This window comes from Abrus precatorius, unplaced genomic scaffold (genome assembly GCF_003935025.1).
Source record: "Abrus precatorius isolate BTA unplaced genomic scaffold, Abrus_2018 Scaffold9, whole genome shotgun sequence".
NCBI lineage: Eukaryota > Viridiplantae > Streptophyta > Magnoliopsida > Fabales > Fabaceae > Abrus > Abrus precatorius.
In genome coordinates this window covers 19689574-19700217 of record NW_020874439.1, presented here as the reverse complement: position 1 = coordinate 19700217, position 10644 = coordinate 19689574, and the positions used below count along the sequence as shown (strand labels likewise).

At 33.1% G+C, this 10644-nt stretch overlaps 1 protein-coding gene across 1 annotated transcript; it reads right to left on the bottom strand.

Moving 5' to 3' along the window:
* Positions 1 to 3622: 3622 nt before the first annotated feature.
* Positions 3623 to 10439, bottom strand: LOC113850943 (disease resistance protein RML1A-like). Its single transcript, XM_027481450.1, has 7 exons — positions 9955 to 10439; positions 8212 to 9056; positions 7946 to 8157; positions 7543 to 7833; positions 6245 to 7437; positions 3877 to 4369; positions 3623 to 3778 (listed from the first exon to the last, which is right to left on the bottom strand). Exons 1-7 carry the CDS (start codon positions 10437 to 10439, stop codon positions 3623 to 3625), a joined length of 3675 nt encoding a protein of 1224 aa, XP_027337251.1.
* Positions 10440 to 10644: the final 205 nt, after the last annotated feature.

Below are 10644 nucleotides of genomic sequence, written 5' to 3'. Positions count from 1 at the left end.
ACAACCAATAACCAATATAATATTTATAACAAAAAAAAAGAGTAAAGTAACAAACAATTTCTCAACTTTATCCTTTTCCATTAAGTTTTGTTTTCCACACTATCTTTGAAGATTACTGATCACTTTGAAGATTTTACCAAATAGATGCTTGGGATAATTAGGGAACACAGTCAACTGTTGCTCATGTATGCTGGAGCAACATGGTACAAGTCTGAAGTTTAATAGAAGGATAAAATAATCTAATTGAAAATGATACAAAACTCACGGAAGAAGCAATTTCATTTGACCTTATAGTTATAGCCTTGAAGTGTGACCTCACAATCGCCAGAGCATACTCTTCCCGCATAACATTGAATTTATATATACATTAATTTATATTAAACAAGTATTGCCGTCACCTCTATAAATTTAAAATAATTAGAGTAGTGCATAATCCAGGGAAAAGTTAACATGCCTAACTGTATAGGAGTTTGAATCAGTTGAAAGAACCAAGTGACAGGAACTTCCCTATATCTTATGCAAGATGGAAATTAGCAAATTGACAAGACTCAGTCCTTGCAAGAATTACAATCATTAATTAATTTTCTTGAATTGTTAAGAAATTCCTAAGTAATTACTTTTTGCAGGCACTTAAGTTCTTCATTCGTTTTCTAGATTCAATTCTTATTGAATTTTTATTTTTTTCTGCATCTGACCGAGTATCCTAGGACTGGTAGTGTAAGAATAAGTCTTGTAATAACTACATTATATTTACCCTTAAATTCTTAATTAGTTTCAGTGATACTGAACTCCAGAATCCATCCTGAACTCAAGAATTCATCCTTTTAGTTGTTTACCATTATAGTTTCCTGAGACCTGACCTGACTATGATTTTGGCTTATTTGAAACGTATATAGATGTTACTTGATGTATGCGTTTCACATAGGATTTTTCATGTTTCTAAACTGCAACGCCTTTTACATTTTGGTTTTTCAGAACTTCTTTTCCTTCCAATTTTAGTTACTCTTAATAAGGCTTTCTGACTCTCTAAGTGGCTCAAAACAGTTCTCTCTGTAACAAAAGTTCAAAATTAATGTTTCCATGTCTTCCACAAGTTGGCATTTTTCTCACAATAACAGCATTCGTCTAAGACTGGCTTTGAAGGGGGAGTTTCATGCATTTAACATAAATATTTAGGTGTAATAGATAAGACAAAGACCGAATTCTTTGTGCATCTACGATAAGGACAACATACAACGGCATATTATTCACAATTGAGAATTTGGCAATGGGGTCTAAGAAAGTAGAACAATATTTCTAAATTTATAATTGTCCTGATTGATCCTCTGGTAAGGCTGGCCTCTGACAATGAAGGGACGTGCACAGCCTCCAATTGTTAGAGCTGGTACACATCATGTCCTACAATCACTCAGAAAAAGACCTTGTCACCTGACCATAAAAGTTTCCTTGCCTCATGTCAGTATCATGCTCCATGTTTATACAAGATCATATCCCACAGTCAGCAGCTAACAAACCTTAAAAATAAAAAAATAATAAGATTAAGTGATTAACGGCTCAATTGAAATCTTTTTAAGGGAATTTAACTTTTATTCTACACAACTCACTCTATCCTCTGCCAGCAAGAGAGGAGAAACAGAAAGAATTAAGGAAAAAATGACTGTAATAACATGCCATATTAGATGCATAAGTGTTTCAATATATGTGTCTGTACTTGTGGGAAATGATACAAGGACAAATCCTAGAAAAACTGAAAACAGATAACTAGTGCAGAGCTTTTAGGTTTAGGGGTGGCAGAGAGCTATATATGTAGCTTTACTCTATGTTTATGGCCCCCATTTGTCATCGTAATTTCTGTGATACATTTTTCTAACTAATTATATTATACCCTGTCTGTTAAGCAAATGATTTCTCTATATCATTTTGATGAAATGAGTTCTTATGGCATTTTTGCAGGACTATGATTTACGCAACAATTAATACTGACAGTAATTAACAAAGTGACATTGAATTATAATATTTATCATAGCACAGAATCTGCCAACTACTGTCAATCACCATTCCAAACATTGTCCATTATCATTTTGCTATTTTTCTTATATTAGATTTGGTTTGAGCAACGACAAGAAGTATAATAAGTCAAAACTATTAACATCAACTACAAATAAATACCTCCAAACCCCAACTTGGATACGCAATATCATGAAGTATCAATGAAGCTTATAGTCGTTTGTATATGATAACTGTCCATGGCACTTTTCTTTTCTTTTTTTGTTAAGCGTCCATGGTACTTTATCGAATGTAATTGATCATTATAATTTAGATTAAGTTAGATTTATAAAGTAATTTGTATTAAATGATCTTAATTTTATTATTTTAAACTTTATTTTAATCTTAAATTTTAGGAAAGTTTGAAATGAAGATTATATGGAGAAATATTTCTAATGTTATCAATATTGAAACTGTGTCAACAAAGTTATCAATAGTTTTTTACCGTTAGCAGTGAAACTTGGGTTGAAGAACTTGCATCTTTGAGGAATCAAGTACTTAGTTCATCAATTTTCATGGATTTATTCTATATTTCTTCTTTTTCTATGATATTCCTTTGTGTTGTTATGTGTAACTAATATTTTTGGTTAAGGAAAAAAGATCTAAATCCTAACCTATACTATATGTAATCTAAATATTTACTTTTAATTCAAATCTATTTATTTTAAATTGAATATTTATCTCTCCTTTTAATACCTCCATGAATTGGTCATTCACAGGGGATTATAAATTTTTAATTGCAATTAAATGACTGAGATAGAAATTAGAAGTGAGATAAAGTGTCATGATTGGGGGACACTCTACTAATAGAGGTCAACAATTATGAAGTTTAGGAATTCCAGATGTTAATGTTTGTTCTACTTAGGAATTTTTAAGGAATTGAGGTTTCTAATTTGGGAGAAAAGTTGTTGAGTCAAGGAATTGATCTTCAATTACATTAGTGAATTCAACCTTCAATTACACTTTTAGGACTTGAATTGAAGTGAAGATTTAAGTTATTTAGGTAAAGGTTTAGTAAACTCATTCCCTAAAGCTTTTGATATATTGATTTTTCATCATAAGTGTTTTGTTTGATAATTGTACACAAAAATCTCGTTCTTAATCTGAATTTTAGAATAGAATTTACTGTTCATACTTGCTTTAGGAAAATTAATCCTTTCATTCAAATTGTTGGCCAAACAGCAGAGAAATTGGAAAATTAATAATTCAGTTATAGTATCCGTACTATGAGAATGATCGGTACACTCTCCCGTGATTTACTCTCAACATTTATTTACATGGAAAGACTTATGTTTAAATCAAAATCTGCATTTTAACCACAAGAAGTATAAAACAAGGATGATATAAGCATCGAAATGAAATACATAGCATCAGGCACTTCCATTGGTTGAATGAAAGTGTGATCTTGCTGAGGTGTTTATTCGTTGAATGAAATTGTGATAAGCTGTATTCCTTGTGGCTGATCTCTGCCTGCTGCCATTGCATTAACCTTGATTTTAAGATGTGTCTGAATTTTGGCTCCACTGTTTAGGTAGAGAGAACATCGTTGGTCATAAATCACACAAACATGATACTTTTAAATCCAGAAAAGTGAATCAGGCAAGAAGATGTCAATTGTATCCTTTTTACTTTCATCTTCAACAGCACTGATAGTGATATAAAATATAAGTCGAAGAGCATTTCTTGTCTTCAAGTTAGGGCAACAGACAACAAAGCTGAAAATGAAGCCCAACTGAGAGGAATGCAGACTTGAAAAAAAATCAATGATCATATAATCCTTTTGTCTTATACTCCAACCACTCTGAAACCTTGGTTCATGGATACACATACTTTTACATGATAAGATTCATCACTACAATATTTGTAATCATCATAATTTTCATTTGGTGCAGGTAGATAATGGTATGCAAATTTCATTGCGTTAATATGTGCATTTAACGCAATAACCTTGATAGAATGGTTGTCCAGATTCAAGCAATTCCAAAAGCAAACAACTTTCCTACTTTCCTTGAATTGTTCAGCAATTGATGGAAACAGTACAGTCTTCAAATATGTGAAATCTGTTGCATATAGATTTTCAAGGGATAGGAGAAGCTCTGTTAAAGTTTGAAGACCCTGGCAATTACGTATACCCAAATATTGCAATCTTGTAAGATTTTTGGAGCATGAAGGGAAGATCTGGATGCCACTGCTCATTATAAATAAGATTTCAAGCGTGCTTTGACGGCCAGAAGATGTTGGCAATGCCTTGACATGAGTGGCAGATAAATCTAGCATAATCATATTCACTGACGTCACTGAAAATTCCCTTAGTGTTTTGCATCTGCCATGCTTGAGAAGACAAAATGGTACCAGCTAAGGGAAAGGAAGATTCACTAATATGGTGCAGTGACAAATCTGGTGTTTTCTTTATCAAATCTTTTTGTAGAGCAGTAGAAGACAAGATTTATGGTAATGAAGGGTGGTCTATACCAGGAACAATCGGGATATACATGGTTCCACTGAAAGTATCCTTGTTATGGCTAGAATGGACAGGATAGTATCCAAGCATAATCTAACGTTCACGGGTGTTTCCTTGGAGGATGAAGGCCTATGCTCCAGCCTATCTGCACATAAGAAGTTGAAACCTCTGATCATTTATTTCTTCACTGTTTCAGAATGTGAAAGATATGGTGCTCTATTCTATCATTTGAAAGGAGTGTGTTGGTTGTGTCCAAATTCAATACAATAAATTTTGGACATGTGGGTCTCCCTTAGATCACTGTGAAGCAAAACTATCTGGGACCTTAGTTCTTATGCCATAATATGGTTTGTGTGGCTTGCGTGAAATGATATTTGGGATCTGAACAGAACTCAGGTAGTTTGGCTGGTGAAAGCATCTTCGAGATATTGTTCTTACTCAATTTCATGATGTATGTTAAATTGTTGCTTTTATCCTTTCCTGATTCTATTTTGGTTGATCAAAGCAAAGCTAAAATCTCTCTTTTAGTTTAGTTTCTAAATTCTAAGTAATTATTGTTTCTTAGAATTGCAAGCCTTTTTTCACAGCAATCGATTGCAAAGATAGGAAACTAGAATTGTATAAATTGGAGAGTTTCTCGAAGAGGAGAATTATTTACTTCATATCTTTTCTATGTATTCAGAGAGTATTGAGAGTATTGTGCATGACCAATTTTATTTTTCACATTACCGCTTTGAATATATATGCGTTAGTTGGCGTTACTTGTGGGTATAAGTTACACGCTAAACCACGTTTCTCGTTACATTTCCGCTTTATATTGGACATTTATTATAATAATGTATTTCTGATTTACAACATATACTGTTCCCTGTATACCTTCCTTAAATATTCTGAAATTTAATGTTGACAGATCTACAAAAGGAACTCCAGGCTGTAGGGTCGTTGGTAGTGTTAGGAATGTGATAGAAACTGGATCAGAGAAATGTTAAGAGAAAGAAAGAATATCTTTATTGCACATCTAGAATCAACCCAGGAAATGTTTGAGAGTCCTGGTCTCTCCCAAGCTCCTTGGAAACTTCTGAACCGTCTAAAGAAGAATGACAATTTGATGCTTCAAATTAACTGTGTGGATGTAATTCAATATTTTAGAAAACTCAATTTCCTTGCTGATTTTTTGCTTAAACAAGGTTGTACTAGGATATATGGGTTATGGGCTTATTTTGCTGTAATAAGGTGTATCTTGCTTATTTGAGAGGGATGTTCTCAAGCTTAATCTCAGTTCATTTATGTAATGATGTTCTGTTTCCAAAAAAAAAATAAAAATCCATATTTCATTTATATTCAACTGAAGCTGAATTTAGCTAAATGAAGTCACTATGTACTAATACAAAAATAAAATAAAATCCAGAAGTGAATACCAACCTTTTAAATATATTGAAATTCAAAACCCACTAGTTTCATGATGTGACCTTGATATTATCTCATTGAAGCTTACAGTAGTTTGTACAAGCACTCAACAGTCTACAGTATAACTAGAACTATAAGAAGAATTCACATCTATAATAACTTGAATGCTAAGACTTATGTCTAAATCAATTTCTGCATCTTAACCAAAAGAAGGATATAAACATGATAATAGTAAACATAGGAATAAAATGCATATAATCAGGCACTTCCATTGGTTGAATGAAACTGTGATCTGCTGAGGTGTTTATTTGCCGAATGAAATTGTGATACGCTGTGGTGTTTATGTGTTCCATGAAACTGTGATATGTTGAGGTGTTTATTGAACTGAACCCGAAGCCTTTTAACCCCTCCACACCTTGTGGTCGTTCTCTGCCTAATGCCATTACATTAACCTTGATCTTAAACCTTGTCTGGTTTTTGGCTCTACTGTTTAGGTAGTGAGAACATTCTTGGTCATAAACCACACACACGTGATCCTTTGAAATCCAAGGAACTGAATCAGGCATGAAGATCCTAATTGTATCCTTTTTACTATCATCCTCAATATCACTGATAGTGATATAAAATGAAAATCCAAAAACAGTTGTCTTCCTTTTAGGGCCATAGATAACAAAGCTAAAAATGAAGCCCAGTTGAGAGGAATGTGGAATAGAAGAGATATCAATTTTCATATAATCCTTTGTTGTCTTATACTCCATCCACTCTGGAACACTGCTTCCTGGATACACATACTTTACATGATAAGATCCAACACCACGATATTTGTGATCATCATAATTTTCATTTGGTGCAGGATGTTGATATGCAAATTTCATCGCATTTATGTGTGCATTTAACTCGATAGCCTTGAGAGAATGGTCATCCAGATTCAAACAATTCCAAAATGAAATATCTTTCCTACTTTCTTTGAATTGTTCAGTAACTGATGGAAATAATACATTCTTCAAAGATGAGCAATCTGTGGCATACAGAGTTTCAAGTGATGGGGGAAGCTGTGTCAGGGTACGAAGATCCTTGCAATTACGTATATCCAGATATCGCAATCTTGTAAGATTTTTGAAGCTTGAAGGGAAGCTCTGTATGCCGCTGCTTGCAAGTGATAGGATTTCAAGCTTGCTCTGACGTCCAAAAGTTGGGGGCAATGCCTTGACACGAGTGACAGATAAATCTAAGTTAACCATATTCTCTGATGTCACTGAAAATTCCTTTAGTTTTGTGCATGAGCGAAGATTGAGATGACTAAGGGAACTTAAATGGTTAACACTTAGAATTTTGTTGAGGGAACAATCACTTAGATCCAATTTCTGGAGCTTGTTCAGAGAGAAAATAGATGGGGGGACACTAGTCATTTGAGGACAAAACTTGATGTCCAATACTTCAAGATTTGTGGCTTTTGAAAGGTCCGGCAGCCCCTTTAGGTTTCTGGAACTAGAGACTTTGATTTCTTTTAGATTTACCAAATTCTATAACAAAGCAAATAAATGAAGACATCACACACGAGCTTAATTTGTCAATTTCGTAATCATTGAATTAGGGGAAAATGATAATAGGTGGGCATGTTTATTTACCTGCACTCCATTCCAAATCTTTTCCACTTGGCTAAATTGCAAGTCCAACATAACAAGATTTTGGGGAGAAAAATTCTCTGGCAAGGATTTCAGAGGGTAATGCATCCAAGAGAGATATCTTAGTTCATCTGGGAATGATTGAAGCCCATGAGGAAGAAGATCAAAGCCATCTTCATATCCAGGAAAATACAAAAATTTTACTTTACTCATCTTAGTAAATATGTGAGGGCTTAGGTTTAGCTTCTTAAGGACTGACAAGTGCACTCGTATGCTCCATATGGACTCAGTCCCCTGCCATTACAGTAAAAATAAACAAATAAAACATCATTAGAAGTCTAATTTTCCCACAAAACATTCATATGTTATCAAGAAAAAGTATATTGTTTTAAATTTAAGCCTTTACCTTATTATTTTTAAATACTTCATAAATGTCATCAGGATCCCACAATCGGCTTCGGCTTCCAGGGTCTTCAATAGATTCTTGACGAACAATCTCCCAACCTGTTTCTTGTATAATATCGTGCATAGATACAACATTATCTTGAGAAATGGTTATAAGAGCTTTGTCTTTTAACCTTTCTAACACAGCAACCACTGAATTATCTCTTTCACTACCTTTCAGTAAAATTTTCATCCGGTCCACTTTCAAATCCAATCCTGCGAAGAAACATGCAAGATCTAAAAATATTTGTTGTTCTTTGCGATCTAGATCCTCATAACTCAATCTCATTACTTTGTAAACATCTGTATTTGGCATGCTTTTAAGTTTGTCCAAGTGACTTTCCCACACTTTCTTATCTTTTCCACATAATAGACGACCCAAAACTTTAAGAACTAATGGAATGCCTTCAGCATAATTGACCACCTTCTTTGATAGCTTATAATACTCCATTTCAAAATGAGTTTCTTTAAAGGCATACAAACTAAAAAGCTCAAGCGCTTCAGTAGAGTTCATTGCCCCAACTTGGTATATATCATCAACTTTATTTGCCACAAGCACTTGCTTGTCTCGAGTTGTTATAATGATTCTACTCCCCGGACCAAACCAATCAATGTTTCCAAGGAGTTTTTCTGGTAGATCAGAATCATTGACATCATCAAGAATAATCAAGACCTTCATACGACCAATCTTTCTTTTAATATAATTGGACAACCCATTTTCTGTGTTCAATTTCACATTTTCTTCTAGTAGTGTAGAAAAAAGTTTTTCCTTCAAAAATATTGTTTCATGTCTTCCTGATTCTTTCCTTACATTTGCCAAAAAATAATAACTATCATATTCAAAATATAGTTTGTTAAATATCTCCTCTGCAATTGTTGTCTTTCCAATACCGCCCATACCCCAAATTCCAATGACACGAACACTTTTTGGCTGTTGATGTAACAATGATTCTATGTGTTGAGTTGCTTTGTCGATTCCTATAAGTCCTTTTATGTTAGCCGGATGTTTACCCAACCTCATCAACATTAGATTGACAATGTTGACGACTTCTCCAAGGAACTGAACTTCGGTCCTATACAACAAAAATAGAGATTGGAAATGAAAAAAGTGTTCATACACGTACATGTGTAAATGATTAATATATTCTGAATAAATTATTGAATTATATGTTTTTATTAGAAAATGACACAAATTTATAAAATAATGTAGAAAAATATTAAGAACAATCTAGAAAAATGTACTTATATATTCTAGTTAAAAATTGTTTTACAAATCATAATTCTAAAATATTATATATATTATCATAATATTAAATCACTCAAACATAATGGTGGAAGATGCAGATGTAATATCACATTGTAAATATAAGAAGTGAACAAGCTATTAATTCTCCATCCACGGTGTCTTATCTAAACTTCTTCAATTATCATTTTTAACTATTTAACTAATATATTTTAATAATTTTACTCATCATTTACACACAAAAAAAACCATCAACTTTCAAGTGAGGAGTACTAGGAACACTCTAATACACTAAGATATTGGCAGAAATTTATTGGAACTACAAAACATCAGTGGAACTCATTAAAATAGGATTAGGATCCACATAATTTTTATGATTTATTACAAATGTCAAAAAATAATAAAAAGTGGGTTTGGACGAATGCATTATAGTGTGTTGTTATCTTTTTTCTTTCTTAATAAACATTGCACGGGTGTTGAAAATTAGAATATATTTGGGTTGAATATAACAGGTAAAGAGATTTTTGGGTTCTCCTATCAAAATCATAGCACAAGGCAAGTGCAGGTTGACTAATATTTTAATGTAATATTCCAGTGAAAACAATCTAGAAAATAAAAGATTGTATCTTGTCACTGTTTATGCAACCAACTTATTATAATATGCATACAGCTATAAGATAGGAAATAAACAGAAAAAAAATATCAAGCATTGACTGTGTTTAGCTTACTGGTAATTGATTGAAGTTATTCCTGATAAATCAGCAGCTTTTCTCAAAGCATGTCTCCAGTTTTGCACTGTGGTCGAATTATATTTTTTTTCATGTTCAACAAAAGCAATTGAATAATTCCCCTTCTGATGTCGTACAACTGTAGGTTCTACATGGTAGAAAACAGGTATAACAGTTTGTCCATATTTCTCTCGGCACTCAAGTATTGTCACTAGTTCTTCCAAACACCAACGCGAAGAAGCATAGTTTTCAGAGAATATGGTCAAAGAAATCAACGATCCTTTAATTGCTCCAATTAGTGATGACCATATTTCCTCTCCCTTCTCAAGATCATCATCTACAAAAGCATATATTTGCTTTTGTTTTAAAGCCTTAGTCAAATGACCAAGAAATCCATGACGAATGTCCTCGCCCCTAAAGCTAACAAAGACATCATACGTCATTTGTCGAACATCATCTGACTCTTGCTCTGATGCGACATCCATCAGTTTGGAAATTAGCAAGAGACATATAAAAACACCATATTTTATTTGAGAAGCTCCAGAATGAGAATCCTCCATTTTGAATTGGAACAAACACTTGATCTTCTTATGATGAAATGGAAAGAAAAAGAATAAGAACAAAACCGAAAAGATCAAAGAAACAAAAATAAAGATTAGCTGTTAGTGAAAATTAAGAGAGGAAGGAGGT